General features: G+C 45.2%; 4 protein-coding genes across 13 annotated transcripts in view; 3 read left to right on the top strand and 1 right to left on the bottom strand.

Moving 5' to 3' along the window:
* Positions 1 to 11,086, top strand: part of pde4ca (phosphodiesterase 4C, cAMP-specific a) — a 28,707-nt gene extending 17,621 nt beyond the window's left edge. For 6 of the 10 annotated variants that reach the window (XM_029831595.1, XM_029831596.1, XM_029831600.1 and 3 more), the window contains 15 exons: positions 1,119 to 1,310; positions 1,991 to 2,035; positions 2,427 to 2,463; positions 3,048 to 3,121; positions 3,210 to 3,262; positions 3,395 to 3,507; positions 5,917 to 6,010; positions 6,124 to 6,296; positions 6,386 to 6,484; positions 6,580 to 6,744; positions 6,837 to 6,936; positions 7,013 to 7,167; positions 7,244 to 7,366; positions 7,469 to 7,651; positions 7,740 to 11,086. In XM_029831595.1, coding sequence (XP_029687455.1) covers positions 1,119 to 1,310; positions 1,991 to 2,035; positions 2,427 to 2,463; positions 3,048 to 3,121; positions 3,210 to 3,262; positions 3,395 to 3,507; positions 5,917 to 6,010; positions 6,124 to 6,296; positions 6,386 to 6,484; positions 6,580 to 6,744; positions 6,837 to 6,936; positions 7,013 to 7,167; positions 7,244 to 7,366; positions 7,469 to 7,651; positions 7,740 to 8,240 — 2,107 coding nt within the window. In that variant the 3' untranslated portion in view covers positions 8,241 to 11,086. Of the gene's footprint in view, positions 1 to 1,118; positions 1,311 to 1,990; positions 2,036 to 2,426; positions 2,464 to 2,627; positions 2,969 to 3,047; positions 3,122 to 3,209; positions 3,263 to 3,394; positions 3,508 to 5,916; positions 6,011 to 6,123; positions 6,297 to 6,385; positions 6,485 to 6,579; positions 6,745 to 6,836; positions 6,937 to 7,012; positions 7,168 to 7,243; positions 7,367 to 7,468; positions 7,652 to 7,739 lie in introns of those variants that run through there. The other 4 variants (XM_011616584.2, XM_011616586.2, XM_011616588.2 and 1 more) reach the window with 2 other exon arrangements.
* A 293-nt stretch (positions 11,087 to 11,379) lies between these two features.
* Positions 11,380 to 16,342, top strand: rab3aa (RAB3A, member RAS oncogene family, a). The gene is made up of 5 exons (XM_003975717.3): positions 11,380 to 11,508; positions 12,910 to 13,134; positions 13,631 to 13,749; positions 13,933 to 14,057; positions 14,286 to 16,342. Exons 2-5 carry the CDS (start codon positions 12,910 to 12,912, stop codon positions 14,474 to 14,476), a joined length of 660 nt encoding a protein of 219 aa, XP_003975766.1. The 5' UTR covers positions 11,380 to 11,508; the 3' UTR covers positions 14,477 to 16,342.
* A 214-nt stretch (positions 16,343 to 16,556) lies between these two features.
* LOC101076843 (transcription factor jun-D) lies at positions 16,557 to 18,440 on the bottom strand. The gene has a single exon (XM_003975718.3). The coding sequence runs from the start codon at positions 18,164 to 18,166 to the stop codon at positions 17,225 to 17,227; it is 942 nt and encodes a 313-aa protein (XP_003975767.1). The 5' UTR covers positions 18,167 to 18,440; the 3' UTR covers positions 16,557 to 17,224.
* Positions 18,441 to 18,587: 147 nt separating this feature from the next.
* Positions 18,588 to 23,058, top strand: LOC101066836 (pyroglutamyl-peptidase 1-like). Its single transcript, XM_029831603.1, has 6 exons — positions 18,588 to 18,739; positions 20,375 to 20,569; positions 20,880 to 20,932; positions 21,004 to 21,120; positions 21,214 to 21,446; positions 21,973 to 23,058. The coding sequence occupies exons 2-6, from the start codon at positions 20,539 to 20,541 to the stop codon at positions 22,172 to 22,174; spliced, it is 636 nt and encodes a 211-aa protein (XP_029687463.1). The 5' UTR covers positions 18,588 to 18,739; positions 20,375 to 20,538; the 3' UTR covers positions 22,175 to 23,058.
* The last annotated feature ends 1,235 nt before the right edge of the window (positions 23,059 to 24,293 follow it).

Below are 24,293 nucleotides of genomic sequence, written 5' to 3'. Positions count from 1 at the left end.
GCAGCCTTAGTTGTTGGCCCATTGTTGATTTAGTTATCTCTGGATGGATTTGTGGAATCTTTTGTGGTTTGGGGTGGGGGTGGATTTCAACCAGTGTCAGCAGACATCAGTCGTCAGACGGACGGTGACAGACATCCATGTCTGGGCCTGGGTCAGTACTGACTCAGCTGTAAGGATATCTTTCTGCCTCTATCATTCTCAGACAGCTCCTCCCAACAAGCGAGCACCCGCGGCAGCAGCTGCGATTCGTCCTGCGGGTTGTTTTTGCTAAAGTGTGGATTTCGACTCTGGAGTTCCTCGTATTGTATTTGAAATGAGACGCGTTGCCAAATGGTGCAGCGTGCCGACGGTTGGCCCGGTTCACATGCTGGCGCAGGGGCTGTGGGAAAACAGAGATGTGGATCAAGGCAGAAACGTGCCCAGACTGTGAAGAAAGCCCCCGCCGCGCTTCTATTGGGTGGATTCCTCTGTCGTTGGATGGTGTTTGAGCGGCGGGAACTCCCCCCTCACCTGATCAACAGCTTATTTTTAGCTTCACACTCACACGACCCCCGCGTCAATCCGCTGATGCTAATTTTAAAGCTGCTGTTCGCTCCCAGTCCTACACGCACCCCTGGATGCTGAGGCGTGCTCATGTTTGCACGACATTTGCTTCACACCTTCGATGGGGAGTCGTGTCTGCAGCCACGACTGAGGCGCCGACGTCTTAATTAAAAGCTGCTCGTGTCGCTTGTGTGTGAAGGCGACGGGAGAATAAAGATCCCTCCCACAACGGTCACTCTATGGACTCTGTCAGCACCATAACTGGATTCCCACATATTTCACACATCCTAATATGGTTGCATTTCTAAATCTGTGCAGTTTATCCCCCTGTTTTGGTTGATCTGGTTTAAAAATATCAGCACATCCGGCAAAATGACACAATTTCCTGACAGAGACGCAGGGACGCACAGCTGAGAGTTCAGGTCCACTTCATACTGGGATTTTATTTCCAGTGAGCTGTAACTTAATGAAAATCATCTGTTGGTGAAACCTGATGCCATGATACATGGATGAATGCCCCATGGTTTCCTTTCCCCTTTAAAAATCAACCTCCCCTTTCTTGTTGTGTCTTCCAGTTTCGATGTGGAGAACGGACTGTCAGTGGGGCGCAGTCCCCTGGACCCCCAGGCCAGCCCCGGCTCTGGTCTGGTTATACAGGCCAACTTTCCTCACAGCCAGCGGAGGGAATCCTTCCTGTACCGCTCCGACTCGGACTTTGACCTTTCACCCAAAGGTCCATCCAGGAACTCCTCCACTGCCAGTGATCTGTAAGTTCAGGTGCACCTCTGTGAGACAGTGTGACATCATAATCTACCTCATTAAAGAAAGTGTTTATTTATTAGGCATTAGCCAACCATGATCACATGCCATTTTCAGGGTGTAAGTGAGGTTTAATTTGTGACTTTTAACCCCTGAAATATCCATTCTGGCCCTGGTTGCGCCTGTTAAATCATTGTCCTGCCAACGTTCTGATCATAACTTTGGGATTTCCTGAGTAATTTGGTGATAGTGGTCCTGAAATATTTCGCCTCAACATTCTTTCTCAACGTTTTGTCGAAGACTCAGCAGAAAACTTCTGTCCAGCTGTAGATTTTTGCTCCTCTTTCTTCTTGTCCTGAGCTGCGTTTCAGCCACTTCTGATTCATTGCAGACTTGCTTTTGGGGTGATTTTATTTTGTCTTTTGGTTGTCTTTTGGTTGACTCGCGCCACTCCTGATCAGCAGGTAACATTCTCCTCCTGCTCGAGGCAGCAGCAGATCACGCCCTTTCACACACCGAAACAAAGGCGCCGGTTTGATCGTTTCCTTCTGGTCGTTGATTTGGTTCCGATTCTGTGGGGCGTCCAACGCGCCCCTCAAACAGCCCCGTCTGTGCTTCACAATGTCTAAACAAATGAAAGCCGCCAGTCGCGCCGTCATCACGGACTCTCGCTTATCTGTTTTTGAAGGGAGGAAAGCTTGAAGCACTGGGAGGTCAACTGGTTGTCGTCTCGGTGAGGAGAACATGAAACCAAAGATAAAAACACTGACTCTGCGCACCCCCCCGTGCCCCCCCCCCCCCCCAATTCTACACGGCTTCCCTCCTTTCTCCAGACCAGTGTGACTTAATTTTAAGCACGTCACCCTCGCCAGACCCCTCCCCCACAACACCCAGTTCATTTATTTTTGCATGCAACACTTAACCAGACATCCTAGATTAATACACCTTTGTTGTCTACTTCCGATCACCCTCTCTTCCACCTCCACCCACCCGTTTCTTCACCAGCTTTACTGTAACGTTGTGCTTTTTCATTTTATTTTTTTTTACTTGAATGTCATCCAGATGGGTCAAACGCTTCCAGCCCCATTAAAACTTTGTTTAATGCGTCGTCCTCTCTTTTACAGACACACCGAAGACATGATCGTCACACCCTTTGCACAGGTGAGTCCCCCATAGCCTCTCCAGCTCGCCACTGGCTGCGAGGCCTGTTTACCAGATGGTCAAATTAAAAAAACAAAAAAGCATACGCATTTGTTAGCCAAAGGCGCTGTGGGTCTTAAAAACTTATAACAAACTCCAGATGGCGTTACACGGGGCTTTGCGGCCTTGTTGGAGCAGCCCTCAGAGAGGATAAAGCGACCCTCCGGCGCTGCTTCGGCTCTTGCGTGTGATGTGCGTCACACTGGGGCTCACTTTACACAGTGAAACCAGGGCTGAATGCGGCGCTGCATGATCATGCTGTTTAAAGTGGCATGCCATGGCTGATAAGGCCAGCACATGGGTCAGGCCTGGACACCAGATACTCTGCAGGCTTTCACCGTGCGCTGAGTCAGTGCTTGGCTGCAGATGGAGCGACAGACATGTCGGAGTGTGTATACAATGCCATCAAAATATCTGGCAAGGAGAGGGGAATGCCTCTCCACGGGAGGAGCCCTTCAACTCACAGGTTGACCCTCACATCAGTTTGGGTGTATTTTACACTGAAACAGGTGTGGTAGATTTTATAATGCCGCTGTCTCCCGTAGGTCCTCGCCAGCCTGAGGACAGTCCGGGGTAACTTTGCCATCATAACCAACCAGCAAGATCGCCCAGTCAGCAAGTAATCATCATCCTTTACCGCTCCGACAAATTTCTCGTGACTCTAAACATCAAGCCTGTCAAACACTGCAGCGCTCTTCTCTTCGCAGGACTCGATCCGCTGGCAGCAATCCACCTTCAATGTGCAAGACGAGCCTGGCAGGTTGGTCCCGGTGTTGAAATGTTCTCTTTGTGTACAGGCTGTTCTGTATCAACACCTACGAAGGTGGTTCCCCCACCCCACATTTGCTCATGGGTTCATCTGTCCTGTAATGTTTTGCTCGCTTTGCTGCAGAGGAGCCCCACCAACAGCTGGCCATAGAGACTTTAGATGAGCTGGACTGGTGTCTGGAACAGCTTGAGACACTGAAAACGCGCCACTCTGTCAGCGAAATGGCTTCCAACAAGGTAGTGAGAAGACTCTACGTGATACACTCACCACACACACAGGAGTGAAACTACCACTGAACACAGCCAGTCAGACGGCTCCGGCTGTTCCGTGTTGTGTTTCAGCCCCTTGAGGGCTGTTCTTAGTCGTGTACTTGACACCATTTGTCACTATGGGCAGAGGTGTGATGCTGAATGTACAAGTGGAGCCCAGTCCACATCCTGTTCTTCGGTTTTGCAGAATTTGTACTAATTGAATCTTGAAATATTGAGTTTGATGCAACAAGCATACCCACAAAGGGAAATTAAGTGGTATTTAGGTGGTGTTTCCCATTTTTGAGAGATGTACCGGTAACTTCAGATAGAGGGGATGTTAGAAACCCTCGTTATTGTTAATCACCTGTCTCGCTCTATGGACTTCAAACATGGGAAGATTAAATGCGATTCAGCCCATTAGCCGTCACTGGTCCCTAAACGGATCGTAAAGATCACTACCGCAGACATGCACCCTGAAAATACCTCATATCCACCAGCTCATCGGATGGGAGAGGGGTTTAGCCCATGAATGAATGGGATGATCTCTTGTATGCAAAGAGAGACGCAGACACGCCCTTCCCCCCACTCATGTGCAGAAAAATGTGAATGAGGATGTGGGAGCTGGAGCTAGAATGGCATCCCCCTTCCATGACTCCAGCATCTATACCTCTGCCCTACCCTGCTGCAGACTGGAGACTGGCGCTCATGCGATCCCATGATTAGACCGCCCACGCAGCATTACCCATGCCCTTCACGCCAACACACGCGCACATTCATGGCACGTGCATGCATCTTCCTATACCTCGCCCGCCCTTGCCATAGAGTCGCCTGCCTGGATACATATAGCGTTACACACGCTACACGCTCACGTGGCGGTAACACACCCCCTCCCTCTCTTCCACCACCACATTGCTGCAGATCAGTCAATGAGCAGCTTCAGTCGGGGGGGGGAATTGAATCACACTGGCACTTAGAGATAGATGTTGTGGCAGAATATACGATATATCTGCATTTCCGGTGCTTGTTGAACTCACTGAAGGTGTTTATTTAAAAGAAAACACACAACACTCACGCACACACACACACACACACACACACACACTAGAAGAAGATGCAGAATGTTTCCTGCAAGTTGATTTGACACAAACCCGAAAAGCAAGTAAACTTTGGGGTTTTATTCAAATCGAATGCAGAGATGACACGTTTTGCGTCTATCTTTTTTCGTCCATACATTTTTCGTCCATACATTCATTGAACCGAGGACGTGGCGTGATCCTGGATACACCTGATCGTCCGCTCATGCAGGTGCTTCAGGTTTCAGCTCATTATCATTCTCTTTGACAGATTCCTGCCTCAGATAGTTCACATTCTCTTCTTAAATCACGCTCGGTCTGGCTTCTTTGGTATTTTTGCGTACACAGTGTACCATTTATATTTTTAGCAACATGAATGACCCCTCCCCCCCCCCCCCCAACCAGTTCATTCAAAGCTTTTTCCTTCATATCTTCTTCAAACTTGGTGCACATGGTGGCTCTCACACCCTCCACCTCTGCTGCACTCGGGCCTTCCCTCTCCGAGCATCTCCCACCCAATGAGGGCTCGCGGCGCCTCAGCTGCATGCTGCAGCAGGCGCCCAGTTGGCTACTATATTTAGCCTTTTTTGGGGAGGAGGCGGGGATTAGAGTACCGCGTTCTCCCTCTGTTTACACACAGAAGGAGCAGGCAGAAGCCCAGTGAATGAGGGGAAGTCAGACAGAGGGATGGAGAGTGGGCAGCTCCAGCACGCGCCCTCGCTGACAGCTCTTCCTGGATTTAGAGCTTGACCAGTTGGCGGTTTCCTTGCACAGACGGGCAACGCAGCAGCTCAAAGCTGTCTGATTTTCTGGGTAACAGGCAGAAGTCGGGGAGAGAGAGAACAGCGGGGACTGTGCCCAGTTTTAGTTTTGCTCTCCTGCTCTCATGCTGCGCTGAAATGCCAGAAGCGAGTTATTACATCTCTGTGTCGCGGATGTTCGTTCAGGTAAGCGGAGGCTCGTGGCGGGAGGGCAGCCAGGGGCTAGTTGTCATTTTGTGCATGCGTGTGAAGCAGACATCTGACTGCTGGGACCGAGACGGAGAAATCTTGATGTAATCTGCATGTGTGGTGTGCAGTATGCGCTGGGTTGCTACTACTACTGGAGTCAACTGCGCGCTGCCGGCCAATCAGGAGCGTCGGAGCTCCGTGCGACGCGACACACACACAAGCACGTGTGCCTTCAGCTGTTGATGCAGCAACACTGAGGATACTTGTCAATGGTTCAGCACTGTCTGCAATTAAGAGTTTGTGATATTTTTTGTGTTCATTTTAACAAACGCTGAAATGATTTTGGGGATTTCTTTTTTGTGTGATTGTAGTTCAAGAGAATGCTGAATCGAGAGCTTTCCCAGCTTTCAGAAACCAGCCGTTCAGGGAATCAAGTGTCTGAGTTCATCTCCAGCACTTTCTTAGGTAAATCCAGAGACGGTCTGCTAGGTGTGCGTGATACTATGTTGTCATGTGCAGATGATGAATGGTGCGGTACAGAGATTGCCCACTGACCTGTGTTTGTGTCCATCTGACAGAGAAGCAACATGACATGGATATCATGTCCACCCCCACCAAGGAGAAGGACAAAAAGAAGCGTCCAATGTCCCAGATCAGTGGCGTTAAAAAGGCCACGCACAGCCCCAGCTTGGCCCCCTCCACCATCCCTCGCTTTGGAGTCAACGCCAGCCAGGAAGGGCTCCTAGCAAAGGTACGACTTTAGCAATTGTTGGTTTGCGGGCGTGTTTTTATTTAATGCTGTGGCCTAGTTATGCATTCATGCATATTGTTCGCTGACAGGAGATGGAGGATGTAAACAGGTGGGGTATCGACATCTTCAAGATCGCAGAGTATTCTGGAAGACGCCCGCTGACGGTCACCATGTACACCATCTTCCAGGTATCGTCGCTGCCCCGATACTTTTCCCGCATGACCGCAAAACTCTGAAAGAAGCAATAATCTTGTCGGTATTAACCGTGGATCTGTTACCGTAGGAGCGCGAGCTGCTGAAGTCCTTCAAGATACCAACGGACACTTTCCTCACCTTCATGATGACTTTGGAGGACCATTACCATGCCGACGTGGCCTACCACAACAACATCCATGCCGCGGACGTGGTGCAGTCCACCCACGTCCTACTGTCCACACCTGCTCTGGAGGTAGATGATGAAGACAACACAGTCCTGTTATGATGATCCATCCTGAACGCTCCTTGATCTACGATTGCTTTTGTGTTTTTTTTTTAATCAAGGCTGTGTTCACTGATCTGGAGATCCTGGCCGCCCTGTTTGCCAGCGCCATCCATGACGTGGATCACCCCGGAGTTTCCAATCAGTTCCTCATCAACACCAGTAAGTTTGCTGACTGCGCGTTTGTTGTGGAGCTGTTGTTGTGCCAACTGTGATGTTGCTTCATCGCCGTCTCCAGATTCAGAGCTGGCCTTGATGTACAATGACTCGTCCGTGCTGGAGAACCACCACCTGGCTGTTGGCTTTAAGCTTCTGCAGGAAGACAACTGCGACATCTTCCAGAACCTCAGCAAAAAGCAGAGGCAGTCCCTGCGCAAGATGGTCATCGATATGGTGAGATATGGAAATGACCTTGACTTGTCCCTGTAGCAAAGAACCCTGCGATTTCATTGAACGTCCTGTCCTCCAGGTTCTGGCAACGGACATGTCCAAACACATGAATCTACTGGCCGATCTGAAAACGATGGTAGAAACCAAGAAAGTCACCAGTCTTGGAGTCTTGCTATTAGACAACTACTCGGACCGCATACAGGTGAGGACACTGTGCACTTAATTTCACTTTCAGTGTGTTTGTTTGTGATAGGCAGCTCTGAGAAAAAGGGCTTTTTAACCAAAGGGTGTCTGATCGCCACAGGTCCTTCAGAACATGGTGCACTGTGCAGACCTGAGCAACCCCACAAAGCCTCTCGAGCTGTACAGGCAGTGGACCGACCGCATCATGGTGGAGTTTTTCACTCAGGGAGACCGAGAGAGAGACAAGGGCATGGAAATCAGCCCCATGTGTGACAAACAAAATGCCTCAATCGAGAAAAACCAGGTAAATGATGAGATGCTTCCAGTTTGTTCTGCTGAATCTATGAAATCTAATCCGATTCCCCCGTGCCCTCCCTGTCTCCATCTTTCAGGTGGGCTTCATTGATTATATTGTTCATCCTCTGTGGGAAACCTGGGCTGATCTTGTCCACCCAGATGCTCAGGAGATCCTGGACACGCTGGAGGATAACCGAGAGTGGTACCAAAGCATGATCCCACGCAGTCCTTCACCCGGCCCTGAGCAGCAGGAGGTGGGGGGCCATGCCGGGGAGGCGTCAGCGCTCAGCAGGGGCAGCGGTTCCACCGATAAGTTCCAGTTCAAGCTCACCCTGGAAGAAGAAGGAGAGTCCGACACCGAGAGTACACCCGAAGAGGAGGAAAGCTACAGCGCCGGACCAGGGTCTAAACTCTCCAGAACTGACCCCGGCAGCAGATTCGACGCAGTGTCCACCATGACGCGACTCCTCACCAAAAAGCTCACTACTGATTCAACCAGGACGTTTTCTGTAGACTCTGAGAAGGATATGTCAGAAGATAAAGAAGCAGAGCAGGAGGACGCCCCCGGCGTCTCACGCTTCAGAATCGGGACATAGCATCAGTCACCAGTTTCCTTTGGCCTTTTTTCTTTGTTTGTTTGTTTGAGTTTCTTGATTTCAGTGCCTCGTCCTTTGTCACTCCCCTAAAAACCAGCACCTCCGCTTTCCATGAACAGGGTGATAGCAAACCTTCTGCTGCGGGGAACAGGAGGAAGAGTGAGTCTGGGGGATGCTGAGAAGGTCTGAAACAGCAGTCCGTTGCACTGGAGTGACAGTTAGCCCGGACCTCTGCAACCTCATCGGGCGGCGAACCGAGCCCTGACTGGTTCTCTGCGTTCCGTCTGTCTTTCGTTCAGACGTGCTGCGGATCAAAAGTTCCTCAGAGACTATGAATGGTGTCGAAGAAGGAAAAAACTCTGACCAGCCAACCCCTTTCCCAGGATCCATTACAGCAAACGACAGAACCGTCTTCCTCTTCTGAAGCAACTGTGGAGAAGGCATAGAAGCGATACATGTCTGGGGAAAATACAGCATAGTCTCGTAATACGCTTCGCCTCACCAGTCACAAATTTGCCTGCCTTTTAAGTATTTTGCTCATTCGTTTATAGTCTTTTATTTTTGTTCCATGCACACTGATATACTTTAAATGGAGCTGAAGGAAAATAAGACTTTGTAAAAACAGGTTGCAGCAGTAACGGGCTGTGCTTAACTTTATGCAGGCAGTTTTAAATGTAGCAGAAAGAGTGACTTATTATTTTACATGTTGCACTCTGTTGGGCTGCTGGCAGGAGCCCGTTTTATTGTACTCAGCTAGTCTTGGAAGGATATTATTCCGATCATTTGTGGCAGGCAATGCATATTAACTTGGGTTTTTCAGTTTTTAGAATTGCTATTTACATTTTTATATTTTTAGACTCTGATATTGTGACTGAGCCAGGGTTCGTGAGGCGTTGCGGAGCCAGGGCAACGCATGGGCAGCAGGGTTTGCTGTGCACGTGTCGCCCCCTAGCGTTGATAAGTGGAACTGAAGCTGAACGGGGACGCGAATGATTTTCAGAGCTTTGCATAGATCTATATAAATCTATTAAGTTTATTTAGATACGTTTAGAACCACCCAAAATATCACATTCAGTTTTTTGTTCTGTTTTTTGTTGAATTTGTTTTGTAAATCTTTTTTTTCTTCTTTCAAATCCTGAATATTTGGCACCCTTTTTTGAATTGGCTCAAGTTTTTAGCACTTTATGTTGTCGTTCATAGCTCACTTGATGGTTTTTAAGGTCTTGAGCCAAAACACAAAGAACTTTAGAGGTTGTGACTGAGAATGACACTTTGTCATTGACTGTTGGTAAAACCAGAAGCCTGACGCACAGAACAGCTGGAAATGCATCAAACTGTGTCAAACACAGCTGCCACACTAAAATTTCTTTGTTTTGGGTTGGAGGATGAGTGATTCGGGTCTCGTTTTTTGACTTAAACGGAGGCTGTTTGCATCCACATACTGTCAACACAAAAAAAATGCAGGAGGTTACCACGAGACAGTTTCCCGTGCCATAAATATTTTCATCTCTTTTCTGTCATTGATCAATATTTTGCTTTTACAGGGACACGGTCGATGACAAAGCAAGTGCCAAGCAAGCATGACACAACCCGTACTGTAATTTCCATTTTGCCACTGGCTACTTTCCATCTGTGGCTGATAAAGTTGGTTGATTGTAGCACCCCGTGTGCCAATCTGACCCCCACATCTCTGTTCCTACTAAAAAAAAAAACTCTCCTTCAGACAGCAACAAAAACTGATATTGTCTTAAAGCAGCGATGCTCTTTCTTGTGCGTACCTGTGGATGAAAGAATGACTGGGTTGTTTTTTAATGTATGAATTTGTTAGAAAAAAAAAACACCAAAAAACCAAAGCACTTTGTAAGGTACTTTTACAGTTCTGCACTTCCAGTACAGTTAAATATGTATAACGTGACTGTTTCTCTGTCTTTCGGTGGTTACGTTAGACTGCATGGGCTGGACCGCTACAGCTCTTTTTACCATTTTTAATGTACGGCTGTTTTACGTTGAAATGCATGCAAGTGGCTGCAGGTTTGACACAAGATGACGAGTCTGTGGAGAAACCTGCTATTGTTTTGGAGAACTCGCGTTTCAACAAGCGAACAAGCTCTTATTATATATATTTTTTTCACTGTTTATTTGGTTTTTCTTTTCCTGTTCACCGACATGCTGGAGTAAAACATGCGCAATTGTTTCTGCAGCCATAAACAGCACCAGACAGATACACAACAATATGCCTTCAACATTAAGGACTATTTAACAACTCCACCAGCACAATGTGTGAAATTCTGTCCACCTATCTGCGTGTCGATGTTTGCTTTCGTGCATTTTCCTCACAGTGCTTCGTGTACAGTTAATTTATTATTTTCTTTATTATCTGTCGGAGTCAGTGGAAGGTCAGACCTTATTTTAGTGTAGTCGGATGTGTAGGTCATTCAAAGAGGACAGATTTCAACTGTTGCTTAACATACTTGTCTTTTTGCATCTGAAAGCAAAATTATACATTTTAGAAATACTCACTTTCATGTCTGGTATAAAACTAATTTAGCGACAGATTTTCATCTTGGTTTTGTTAAACCTCTCATATGTCCTTCATCTGTTTCCCCCCTGATCACGTATTCATGAAGATTTCAACAGTGGGTGTTCTGATCTGAATCTTCATACTGAAGATCTTGAGCCTTCCTGGATCAGTATTTGTCTTCTAACGTGTTGTTATGAATATGGGTTATGAACTAAGACTGTGCAGCTTTGACAATCCAAACTTTGCTGTTTAACTGTGGGTGTGTTAGCCCTTTCTCCAACTAGAACTGTATGCCTGGCCAATAAAGAAAAAAAGCAACAAAAAAGTCTCTTCTTCGATCTGGAAACTAATATCCACCTTCCAAATTGCTTTATAGTTCTACTTAGAAATTCAATTGCACTGATAGCTAGAAATAATAATAGTAATAAAAGATCATCAATCTTATAATGAGAAATGATACTAATGAGTAGATGCTAATAAATTAAATATGTGGTAAACCACATAAATACTTATTTAAAACAGTATAGCCCAGACATCCTGTATTATAATTGAAGGGGCGTGGTTCTGGCGGAAAAGCGTATACTCTTTCCTGATTTGTCTATTGTCCCGTCAATCATCCTTATCCTCCTTTGGCCCCGCCTAATGCCGGAGCTGTCAGTCAATAAGTGCTCAGGCTAACGCAGGTGCAAAGCTGGTGACGGAGCTAAAGCGCAGCAGGGACGCCGAGGACAAAACGCACATTTCACGGTAACTCTTGCGCTCATTTGACATCGCCTGGTGGGGAAAAATCAGAGAGCTGTCACACGGACGATTTGGGGCTTGTCTTATATTTGACTTTCAATGAAAACTGGGTGGTAAATAAGAAAGAGTAACCTTCATTTGACATAGCGGAGATGCTTAGCTAGCTCCGGCTCCTAAATTTAAAGTGCTGGTAAAGCTCCGTTTGTCCCAAATTTTTCCTCTTGGGCAGTTGCTGCATCACCTGTAATGCTTTATTCCAGCTCTAATAAGACGTCTAACCATACGCAAATGCTGCGTGGTCTTTTTCCACCTTACACGAGCCGTGGTGTTAAATTCATGCAGCTAATACATAAGTTATTAACTAGCAAGCTAACGCCAAAAAGGTCAGCTGATGTGTATTTTGAATGAAGGGGCATGCCAAGATCACAAGATGCATTGGAGATGTTAGGCTCGTTTTTCCCAAATGACAAGTCGTATTCAAACTATTCATAATTGGTTGATTAACAAAGCGCGCCCATGGCGGTTCCCTGCCCCCCGTGGATGATGACAGGACAGCCGCTTTAGCTGATGCTTATAGCCTGTTAAGCTCCGGTACTTCCGCCCTCTTATCTTTAGAAAGACGGAGGTGTGCGTTCCATGCACAGCCCGTCGTGTTGACAGAAGGTGAAAATGCTGTAGGCTGTTTGTTGGTTTTTTTAAGGATATGTTCCGTGTATTTGCACTGCCTGTTTTGCAGGTATTTACACTTTTAGGTTCAGGTCGATTTGGGACCAAATGGGTGTAATCTGACCCCATTCAGCCCCACATATTCATCACATTCACACCCTGACAGTGGGTTAGAATATGTCTGCACCCTTCTCATGCAGGAAGAGCATTATAGGTCTCCCCCCTTTCCTTCATATTTGTTTTAAAATTCATTTTTGTAGACATTTTATAAAATTGTTGCATTTTGACCGTGTGCTGCTGCATTTGTTTCAAAGGATGTCAGGCCATTCAGAACAGTCCGGAATACGTCCTGAAGGTTATTTATGCGTGAACCGTCTCGGTCGCAGCTCTTTTTTGAGGCTTGTTCCAAACTTTCAACCTTTCTTGTGGTTTTAAATTTGTTGCAGCACATTTTCTGCATGTGTTTGTTATCAGGTCTGTGTGTTTTAGAGCTCTGGCTCACAGCTGTTGACACTGCTGTGAAACCCTCAAGTCCAATGTAGCCTCAGACAATGACTGTTGTCCTTGTTTAACTTAAATATATGACAGGAATTTAACAGAAGCGGTAAAGATAATATGATTTGTCGGTGATTCTGTTTCCGACTGTAGTCTGTGCTGCTGTTGTTGATTTATATTTGTATAAATTAATATCATTGACTCCAGATCCTGTGACTAATGGATGTGATATGATTCTCCACATAGATGGCGTCTGCAAATTCCACATATGGACAGAAGGAGACCTCAGACCAGAACTTTGACTACATGTTTAAAATCCTCATCATCGGGAACAGCAGCGTGGGGAAGACCTCCTTCCTCTTCCGTTATGCGGACGACTCCTTCACACCAACGTTTGTCAGCACGGTGGGCATCGACTTCAAGGTCAAGACCATCTACAGAAGCGACAAGCGGATAAAGCTGCAGATCTGGGTGAGAAAGGAAAGGCTGGTCAGCCGTTGCTCGGAGGTCGAGGGTGGGATTGATCGTGTTCCCTCCTTCGTCAAATAAATCACATTTGCAGGAATGAGCGGGTCCTCTTGAAGAATAAGCACATAAAACAGAATGAAATTGAATTCCAGTGGTGGTATTTTTAGCCAGCCGCTAACCAAAGTTTTAAAAGCGACACATCTGGGAGAGCTTTGTTCCCTCATCAATGATCTCTAACAACTGCCAGCTGCTGAAATGACCCCTCACTCTCCAGAATCTCTTCATCTGTTGTGTAACCACTATACCCTTGAAGTCCACTTAAAGTGGAGCCCAGCCCTGCGTCCAATCATTCACCGTTGAACGTGAGAGGAATTCCTGACACTGATGGCAGGTTAAAGCTCGGGGGCGCTGTTGAACCGATTCAGTTGAACCTATTGGTGCTCTACTGACAGGGTGGAGACAGCAGCAGCTTCAGGGAGTTTTGTGTGTGTTGATGTAGGATACCGCTGGTCAGGAGCGCTACAGGACAATCACCACAGCGTATTACAGGGGGGCCATGGGCTTCATCCTCATGTACGACATCACCAACGAGGACTCCTTCAACGCTGTTCAAGACTGGTGAGTAGCTGTAGTTCAGCCTGGACTAAAATCTACACTATTGGACCAGATATCTTCAATTAACTGCTAGTTTCTTTCCTAAAACCAAAATGAAACACCCTCTTTTTCTGTTCTGTTGTCCTTTCATACGACATTTCCCCTGTCTCCTGTTGGACATTCTCTGCTGTCTGTCTGTGCTGTCAGGTCCACTCAGATAAAGACGTACTCGTGGGACAATGCGCAGGTCCTCTTGGTGGGGAATAAGTGTGATATGGAGGATGAGCGGGTGGTGGCTTCCCAGAGGGGCCAACAGCTGTCAGATCAGCTGGGTGAGTCTATGCCTCAGAAGGTCAAATCCTTTCCTGGTGGTTTATGCACTAAATAGGTCGCATAAAATTTAAATGGTATTTTATTGATTTCATAGCTGCAGGTATGTCTGTGACTAATGTGTCCTGTTATTATCAGATAAATGGATTAGTCATTAAAGCTGTAACATGAGCTTTTACTGGAGCAATAAAAACACCTCTTTTTTCCCCTTCCCTCTTCTGTCTTGACAGGTTTCGAGTTCTTTGAAACGAGCGCTAAAGACAACATTAACGTGAAGCAGACCTTCGAGAGGCTGGTGGACATCATCTGCGAGAGGATGTCAGAGAGTCTGGACAACAACGACCCCACCATCACCGGCGCCAAACAGGGGCCGCAGCTCAACGAGCAGCCTCAGAGGTCCCATCAGGATTGTGCTTGTTAAATATGACTCCCCACTTTTACACAGGGATCTAAAATCCAAACATTTCCATTAATCTACACCATCCCTTATCTTCACAAACACTCTACAGTGGGGAAAAAAAATCAACTAAACACTTAGCTCCTGCGACGCCCTTCACCCACAGCTCCGACCAAATGGGCCGAACCTCTTTCAAGGGTTTGTGTCTCAGAAAGATAATCTTCAGATTATGTCGTAGCGTCAGGCTAACCCAAGAATGGGCCATGCTGCTCCCCCCCAGACCAGTCAAAGCTAATATTACATCATTCTTTATTAATGCGAGCAGTCAGGTTACATCGGCGAGATCCTCCAACGTCGACGCCTGCACAGCATTAGCGCCTCAAACCTAATGATACAAATCAGATGTTTCCCCCTCCCCGCTGAAGATGTATGTTGCTGTGGGTAGAGCTGCTGTTTTTGATTCTTTTAGGGTTTTTTTTTTACTTTTTTTTTCCAGTTGGTTACGTGGGGTTTTGGCTGGGTCTATCCATGTGTTGTAATTGTGTTTTTACGCATATTTATGGTCTGGATTTAATATCAAAGTTTACTCCTTCTTTTTAAAAATCCTTATTTTAGTGCTGCGAAGGTTTTAACGGTGAGTTGGCTACTGTTGTCTCTTTTCCCTTTATTAGAATGGCCGCTGCTAGGTTGACCTGGCGAAGCGAGGAGTATCGCGTAGCCTTTAGAAGTTAACAAAGTTTAATGTTACCTTATTAAGAGCAGCTCCAGAATGGAAGAGTATGGGACGCGTTCCATATGTGGAGGAGGAGTGTGAAAGCAGGGCAGGTATGCACTTTAAAAGGCATATATTGGAGGGAGAATGTTGATGGTTCTAACAGGTTGTGGGTGGCTGGATGGCGTCTGGAGTTTAAACCCATCTGCCCTGCACATTCAGGTCGTAAAGGTTCCACATGCGGCGCTCCATTTCATCGCATTAACTTTTGCCTCATTGCTGAACGTTCATCACTTCCAAAGAGTCTCTGACGAACTGTTAGATATCGGGGAGAAGATTATGGGTTTTTTTTTTGGGTTTTTTTAAGCATGTCTCTTCGTCTTATATGTAAAGTACAAACATCCTATATGATATACAGTCACAGATGGACTGAAAGACATATACCTATTTTCCACACCTTATTTATTTCAAAGTATAATTTATTTTGTATTGTAACTTATTTATAAAGTATACTTACTAGATTATTCATTATAAGCTGTGTATTTTTTGAAAAGTCCTAGCTTTTAAATGCATTTGTGTTTACAATGAATATAAAGGTTAGCAAGTTTCCTTGAGAGGAAAGTTAAACATTCCAATCAAAAGATTTCCTATCATGTCCAAACAGCTTTCCCAGAAAGCCTGTTTGTCTTTTGATACCGCTGCTTAACTTTGATGACTCCAGTGTAAAACAGACTGTTCTCACAGAGCAAAAGCAGCCTTTTCTCTGTCCACACCCAAAAATCAATAATATAAAAAAACAAAACCCTGCCCAGGGTTAGAACACACACATGCTTTGTGTGGTTCTGCAAATTTAGTGTTTGTCTTAGACACTTTTAAACATGCTTCTCCAAAGAGACCTTGACAATAAGTTATGAGCAAAAAAGGGTGTTGGTTTGGTGAGAGAGAATTTTGTTTACCTAAAGTGTGCACTAGCTTCAAAAGAGATACGATTGTCACGGATTGGAAACACGCTTTTATCCCGTCCTACTCTCCCCTTTACTACATCATCAATAACCAATGTAAATAATATTTTTCCTTTCTTTTTTTTTACCCTTTTGGGTGTTGTGTGAATTGTGCTGTAACTGTTTGATGCCAGATTTGTAAAAATCAGGATTAAATAAACAAAAATCCTAAAGCTGCATCTTTGTGTGCCTCAAAGGTCATTCCCAAAGGTCAACTACTGGGACTGGCAGCTGCGTGCTGGGATATAACCAGCAGGGGGCGTGGTGCGACGTTCAGTTGCTTGACCACAATGGCCTCGAAACAAACGAGACAATAGAAGGAATTAAAAACGTCCTCGAATTATGAGACGATAACAGAAGCCGCAGTCAATTAGGGGGAACCAAACACCAGAGCAGTTAGTAGTGACTTTAATAAATGTCAGCTCGAGACTTAAACTCCGTTACAGGTTGATACGCAGTTTGTCAGCAAGTACACGTACATTCATGGAAGTGTGCAGCGAAGTCCTACACAGCAGCCACCGCGATGAGAAGTACTACGATTACACAGAGCAACGAGACATGCAGTGTTCAGTTTTACCAAAAAACGAGAAGTATAAGGACACGTACATACATATATATATAAAATCAGAAATGTTTCTGTAAATAAAATATAGGCTTTAAGTGCTTGTAAACAAGTAAGGCATTAAAATACAGGGTGGGTGGCAGCACTTGGTGACGCTTGGTTGCACTCTGGTTGAGGTTGTCCACCTATCCTGCACTAAAATCAGATTGCAGTTTTGCTACATGGCTTCCCGGAAAATATTAAGGCAACAACAACGACGAGAATAAAAGAGTTTCTAGGTCAACACTGTCAGATTTCGGTAGAAGTTCAGGCCGTGCGTGCCGCGGCTGCTGCTGTCTGACCTAATGCCCGGCTCCCATCTCTGCACAGTGTCTGAGATGTTTGATTTCTTATCTGCAGGGCGCATTTACAGCAGGCTCCTATCGGGTCTCTGATAAGGCCAGTGTTCCTCAGGTTGCTGCCAGGTTCCTTCGGAGGATGCAGATATGTTTCTAAAGTTAATAAGCTTGGACCTGGTTTGGCAGGAGCTGGCACCCGCTGCTGACGTGGTTCATCACCTTCTGCTTCAGCTGGGCCACTTGCTCCCTGAGGACGCTGGCCGTCGATGCCAGCTCCGTGTTCTGCGTTTTCAGGCTCTTGACCTTGTCCTCCAGTCGAGATATCCTCTCCAGCTTCCTTTTGCGGCACTTGGAGGCTGCTATCCGGTTCCGCAGCCTTTTCCTCTCCGCCTTGATGCGCTCCTGGTTGTCCATGTCGATCGGAGACAGGGGAGGGCTGTCCCCGAAGCTCTGCATGTCTGGTACCGTCTGGGGCTCGTCCTTCACCAGACCCGCGGACTGCAGTCGTGACAGAGCCGCCGCCGCCGCTGCCGCCGCCGCCGCCTGTTGCTGCGCCAGATGCGCTGGGGGCGGCGGGAACGGGATGGTGTCCGTGGAGTAGTTGATGGTGGCGGCTCCGAGAGGACTGTTCGCGTAACCGTTCAGAGTAGTGTACACAGGGAGCTCAGACCCCTGAAGTCCGGCGGTGCCGACCGCGTTGGACGCGCCGAGGAGCTCCAGTCTGTCCACGGAGACGCAGCCCGCGTCGCTCAGCTGATTCTGTTTGTGGAGATCCTCCAGCGCTTTGACGAAACCTTCCGCGAACTCATGCTCGTCGCTGGCTGACTTCGGGTAGAGGAACTGGGAGGTCGGGTTGGTGCTGCCGGCGACCAGACCGTTTGACTGGATGATGAGCCGCTCCAAGTCCGGAGAGGTGAGTTTGGCAAGTCCCAAGTCGGGCGAGTTTAGGAGTCCGTCCGTGTCTCTCAGCGGGTTGGATTTCAACTCGGAACTCTGGTCGTCTAGGTTCAGACTAATCTCTTTCTTCATCATGGTGTCCTGGCTATAGATTCTGGAGCCTTTCTGGGTATTCGCGGTGCCTGGGTAGAGGGTTGTTTCCATTCTCCACCCTCACATGAGGGAGTGTTGAGCGTTACGCATTAAAGAATGGTGAACGGTCACATCCAAGCGTGAGAAAACCAGCTGATCCTCAGTTTCGTGTTCCTGTTTTCCTCTTGTTTATCAGCCACTCTATCAGTCGAGCTCTTAAGCAGCGGTGCCTGGGGGGGACTCCGCTGTGTCTTTCCTGTCCGACGCAGAGATTGTCTTTCCCTGATGGCACGGCTGCTATGCGCAGCGCCAGACTTCTCTCGCTTTCTAGCCCTAAAAATTCCATTATGTCACTCGAGAGCGCGGAGATTGGCCCAAGATGACGTTGGTTTCCGGTTCAATTTGAATAAGGGGCCGAGCCGGTCTTTATTACCATGGAGACTTTAAGTAAACTACAAACAGTGCAATGCATTGTGGTTTGATGTCATAGCATAAAAAAGCTCAGGGTCGCCAAAAGAGAGCAGAGACTGGGCGGGGAAGGCGTGGAGGCAAAGGCCAGGAGAGAAGAACAGCAAGACTTTTACAGAAAATACTCCCTCAAGTCAGGCTGAGACTTCAGGAAGACTGTAAACAGCTTAAAATAATGTAAGGTTTTATTCCACACCAGTGTTATTGTAGCACAGAATAAGCCTGTATGACTGCACATAGAATAGAATAGAATAGAATAGAATAGAATAGAATAGAATAGAATAGAATAGAATAGGTGTATTGTCAGGGATCAGTGGGGACATTCCAGACTGAGAGCAACCAGAAATGAAGTGTAACAGTGTTTGCGGGGAAAGTGTGTGCTGACTTGAAAAAAGGAAGGAAACAGTGACAGCAAAATGGGGAAACCGTGTGGTTTCTAATTTAAAGTAGCACGTGGAAACGCCAACATGCCCACATGCCCGTCAGCGTCTAGGCTGTCTGTCAGGCACACGATCGTTCACAGTAGCTGTGCCCTCGGTGGAATTTTGCGTTTAAATGATACACTTTGGGCATGTTATTTGAGCAAGCTACACAGCCTGTGCGTCGTCGATACAATCAATGCATTTGGTCACCATTGTTGCTTCAGAGAAGGAGGGTTGTGGGTTGGATTCTGTCCACAGGCCTTTTTCATGTTTCCCCAGGTCATCTGGTTTCCTTCTACAGTAAAAAAACAAAACTCCATGAAATGAGGTTGATTGGAGACTCTAAATTGTCCCCAGGTGTGTGTGTGTGTGTGTGTTTGTTTGTGTGTATGTGTGCGTGCGTGTTGGACCTGTCTGGGTTGTATAGCTCTCTCTCACCCAGTTACTTTACCCAGAACTCTGATGAGGAATAACCGGTTGTTGGCGATGGTGGATAATAGATTATAGTGCAGAGGGGAATATAATAGCATATAGCATTAGCAAAACAATTATACAGCAGGGCTTTTCTGTGGCTGCTAGAAATTACACTAGATTATAGTTATTCAGACACGGTGACGGATATAGCAGACTGTCTGCATCAGCACCACGGAGCAGAGGGGGCATCATTAGTTTCCATGGTAACAGTGACATGGCAAGTGACGCAAGTGAGATAGAGAGAGGTGAGTGGGTTTAAAGGAGAAGCCAGGACTGTACAGTGCCTGTTGTGTTGCGTAGGTTGACAGTGTGTGCGTGTGTGTGTTTGTGTGTGTGTGTGATTATGTATGTGATTATGAGGCCACCGTATACGTTGATTATGTAACTACAGAGGCTTTATAACATGTATGAGATGGAAAAAAGTAAATATCCACCCTGTGGGAAGCATATTATCTTCACTTTGCCCACTTGGCCACACAGTGTGCTGAATCAGTGAGTCATTCACAACTCGAGGGTGTGGACTGCACAGACCTAGAGCAGTTCTGTCCCTGTAACAAAATATTAGGACAAAGCTGCCTTCATGAAAACAAACTGGAACAGGAACGGTTCTGAATGTATAAAAGCTGCGTTGATTTCCCATGCTTAGCCGCAAAAGTGTTCTTTTAATTCAGGTTTAATGAGTAGAGGGTAACTGGGCATGCATGTTACGCCCCTGGGTATTCAACCAATCTGCTAACCAGCCAAACCACTCCACACATAAGTTACATATTTATCACCTGCCTCCACAGTTCCGGCACTGCACATTCAATAAAAGCCTTCCAGTCTTTTTACATGTTATATTTAGATTTATCTGGGTCCTTGGAATTTGATAAGATTTCTAATTTCTGGCCTAAGGTACTGTTATTTGTTTTCACAGGAGTTACATCGACGGCCGATAGGTGGCAGTATAGTCAGATGTGTCCTATATCCGAGCAGAAGAAGACAGCAATAAACGGAGACAATACTGGGGTTTGTTTTTTAACTCCCATGTGTCGCTCCTTTATTATAAATCTATGAGAATTCCTGCCATAACAATCGATTATGGCCAATAAGAAGAAGGTTGTAGTAACAGGTGAGAGATCGGGCAAACAATTGTGACAATATTCTTTTTATATGTGGGCAAGTTCTAAATTCTAATTATTGAGTGTGAATCAAAATCCCTATTTCTGCAGAAAATTATTTTGTCTTTTCCATCAGAAAAAAATAAAATGTCATCAGTGTTGCTTTTCTGTCTAACCTGTGCAGCGGCAGTTAATGTGTAACCTGATGCAACCTTTAGACTTTTGAATCAAGATACTCTTTTCACTTATCAGTATCTGCTTTTATTTATTGCAAGTGGATTTTTTTATTTATTTTCCTCTTTACCAATCTTTTCTTTGCAGGTTTTGAGCCTTTTGGAGAGCATGATGTAAATGCCAGCTGGGTCGCAGTTCAAGTATGATTATCCAAAATGCTTGAATTAATCATTTATATGTGGTAGTCATTGCGTTATTTCATTGCTCACAGGAGCTGGAGAAATTAGGGTTGGATGAAACAACTGACCTTTACGTGCGTGAGATTCCTGTAGAATACCAGGCTGTTCAAGGCCTACTGCCAGCTTTGTGGAAAGAACACAACCCACAGGTATTACAGAATAACCACATTTTTCTCTTGTACTTCACAAAAACTATTACTAAAATCCAGCTACTGGCCTGTTATTTGGTTTTCTGTGAGTAGCTGGTGGTCCATGTTGGTGTTTCGGGGATAGCCACAGCCGTCACTCTGGAGCAGTGTGGCCACAACAAGGGTTACACCCGCCTGGACAACTGCAGCTTCTGTCCTGCTTCACAGTGTTGCATGGAGAATGGCCCAGATTGTATAAAATCAGTCCTGGACATGCAAACAATCTGCAAAACGTTGAACGAGTCAAACCTTGGGGTCACTCTCTCTGTGTCTAAAGATGCTGGAAGGTAAATAACAAGTAATTACGAAGCAATTTAAACATGTTTGATTCACCATCACAATTTTATTGTGCCTAAGCTGTAGTATGTGCTTTATTTTGGATTTAGCACACTTTCAATTTGTTTGTAGCCCTGTGTTGTTTCCACGTGCTTTCCCACAGGCACACAGACCTATAACAGCTTGCAAGATGTTCTTCCCACTGCAATTGCAGAAAGTGGGTGAAACAGCAATAATGACCTGTAAAGTTTACGTACGACTATAAATCATACTTTCCAATACAGTATGAGTGAATGTTATTTTCCACCACTCACCAAAAAGTCAATACACGGTTCACCTTGTAATTACCGGTATACAGTAAATAGGTGTGACGATAATGTTTTATGGCTTCACTTTTAAAATATCTTATTCAATGTTTGTTTAATTCCCCTTCAAGCTATGTCCCCTTGAATGGTCTTTTATATTCATCATCTTTATGGTTCTAGATGTAATAATTCCGACTTAACGTGACTAAATACTGTCCTCGCTCCCGGGCAGGTATCTGTGTGATTACACCTACTACACCTCTCTGCACCTCGGGCGCGGATGCTGCGCTTTTATCCACGTGCCTCCACTGGATAAACCCTACAGCAGCCGTGACCTTGGCAGAGCTCTTCAAGCCACCATACTGGAGATGCTCCAACTACTGGAAATGGACCACAGTTTGGACCAACACTGCAATAACAGGCATGAGCACTAATGGTGGAAAGACAGATGGAACAGATGTCTTCTACAAAAGCTGCAGTTCTTTTATAGTCAATAGTTGTGGGAGGCATTAGTGTTGCACAGCTGCAACTATTACTTCAACAGTTATAGTCATTTTAATGTCATGTCAAGTCCAAATAGGTTTATGTGCAACTAGTGTGCCTATATTGCTATATCTTGTGTAAGGAAAACACTGTTGATTCATTTCTGCTGCACTTTATAATCCTCATGTATTCATTGCCACCTCTTAATTCACTCTTCCAGGTCATGGAATTATGATGTCACTCCAAGGTGTTGCTTATATTTGTACCAGAGAATTGTTAAAAAAAAAAAAAAAAAAAAAAAGCCCGAAGAAGGTTTTTAAAATCACACCTCTTATTTTTGATTTTTCAGGGAGTATATTGCACATCAATGAGCAGAGGGATAATAATATTTGTATATGTATCACAGCTTTTCATAGCCAAGATTTCAAGGTGCTTAACAGCGGAACAACAAACATTAAGGGTGGTGGTCAAAAAGACAGTAAAATGCCAGCCTGATTTCCTCGGGCATATTCCACAGTCGAGAGGACATGACTGCACAAGCTTAGCCTCCTTCAGACTTACAACCTGGGAGAACCAGAAATGCCCCACCCAAGGACGTCGGGCTGCAGGCTGACTCACATGAGACTGCCGCTAAATAAACAGGGGCCAAACCCAAACATGCTTCAGAAGTATTTAAAGCCATTCTAAAGTGGACAGGTAGCCAATGGTGCATGATGTGATGTTTTCTGATAAAAACTGTGGGAAACCTTGATGAACTGTAATATATATGTAGCATAACTGTGCAACTAAAAGCCATTCTTAAGATGTGTCTAATTAAAATAGTTCTCTGAGGCTATTTCATAGAAGCTTATACATTCTTTTATTGCACTAAATCTCTTTACAAATAGGTGATCATCTATTGATGTAATCACCCATAAGCATTTTGGTGGACCTGCTTTACTTGTTCTCACTCAACAATCAAATCCTGAAGATTATAAATTAAAACTATGTCTTTTATGTCTGGTTTTGTTGTTATTAATAGTTCTTTTCCAGAGTCCAGACAAGTTTTGTCCTTACATATTTGTAAGTAGACATCCCCTAGGACAGGCATTTCCAATTATTTTAATTATTTTTTAAGAAAAAATTACAATTGCTGTTGAGAAAGTTTAAATGTTGAGATTTTTCTACTTCTTCCTATGGCTCTATGGCTCCTTCGCTCTGATAAGACAAGCCTTTAGCTCTTTCTTTAGTCAGCCAAGCCAACTTACTATCTAACTCACTGATAAGCTGAAATTCTGCACTTCACTTAGCCGGTGCACTTATCTGTTAAAACAATATACGAAAAAGGTTAAAACTAAAAAAAGATCCAGTTAACTTTCCTCTCCAATTCCATCAAAAATGAAAAAAGTTCATTTTAAGATTTTGAATGAGGTTTAAGGGGATTGTGAGCACCCTGGAGCAGTCCACAGAGCTAGCAATTCAAACCCAAGTGCAGACAAAACATGAAAGGAGTTCTTGTAGCCGGAGGAGCAGCCAGGACATCTTCAATGCACTACTGAAGTACCCTTGAGCAATGTATCAACCCCCCAAAATGCTTACATATGGCCCTGCAATGAGGGATGCACCCCACCTTCGCCCATTTGCAGCTGGGATAGGCGCCCTTCTCATGACCCCAAAAGAGATATGAGGATAAAGAGGTTTAGCTGTTGAAAAAAAATTATAAATATTAACATTTAACATGGGTCTTAAATTTTGCACTGTACTTTGTGGTTCTGACTCTGAAACAAAAAATACCTCTTATTTTTCGACTTTTTTTCGTAAATAAGCTTGACTCTTTTGGGACAACTTTCAAGTAAACTTTGGATAACTGAACAAAATATCCCATATTTCAAATATGAAAACATAAAGTTGGGTTTTCAAATGGTGGACCAAAAACAGAATTTGGTTAAAAAAAAAAATCTCGTACATGAATGTTGATTTCTTTAAAAAAACAAAAAACATTTATAATCAATTCCTAAATGAGATATAGACTAAAAGATAAAATTTTGCTAAATGAAAAAGCCCCTACATATTTGTGCATTGTATGTATTT

This window comes from Takifugu rubripes, chromosome 22 (assembly GCF_901000725.2).
Source record: "Takifugu rubripes chromosome 22, fTakRub1.2, whole genome shotgun sequence".
Lineage (NCBI taxonomy): Eukaryota > Metazoa > Chordata > Actinopteri > Tetraodontiformes > Tetraodontidae > Takifugu > Takifugu rubripes.
Note: the sequence above shows the minus strand (reverse complement) of the source record. Positions and strands in the feature narration are given on the sequence as shown.

Coding starts and splice junctions, on each gene's coding strand:
- rab3aa (XM_003975717.3), top strand. CDS start 12,910: ATGGCGTCTGCAAATTCCACATATGGACAGAAGGAGACCTCAGACCAG. Junction 13,750..13,932: donor TTCAACGCTGTTCAAGACTG/GTGAGTAGCTGT, acceptor CTGTGCTGTCAG/GTCCACTCAGATAAAGACGT. Junction 14,058..14,285: donor ACAGCTGTCAGATCAGCTGG/GTGAGTCTATGC, acceptor CTGTCTTGACAG/GTTTCGAGTTCTTTGAAACG.
- LOC101066836 (XM_029831603.1), top strand. CDS start 20,539: ATGGCCAATAAGAAGAAGGTTGTAGTAACAG. Junction 20,570..20,879: donor GAAGAAGGTTGTAGTAACAG/GTGAGAGATCGG, acceptor TTTTCTTTGCAG/GTTTTGAGCCTTTTGGAGAG. Junction 21,121..21,213: donor GGAAAGAACACAACCCACAG/GTATTACAGAAT, acceptor TTCTGTGAGTAG/CTGGTGGTCCATGTTGGTGT.
- LOC101076843 (XM_003975718.3), bottom strand. CDS start 18,166: ATGGAAACAACCCTCTACCCAGGCACCGCGAATACCCAGAAAGGCTCC.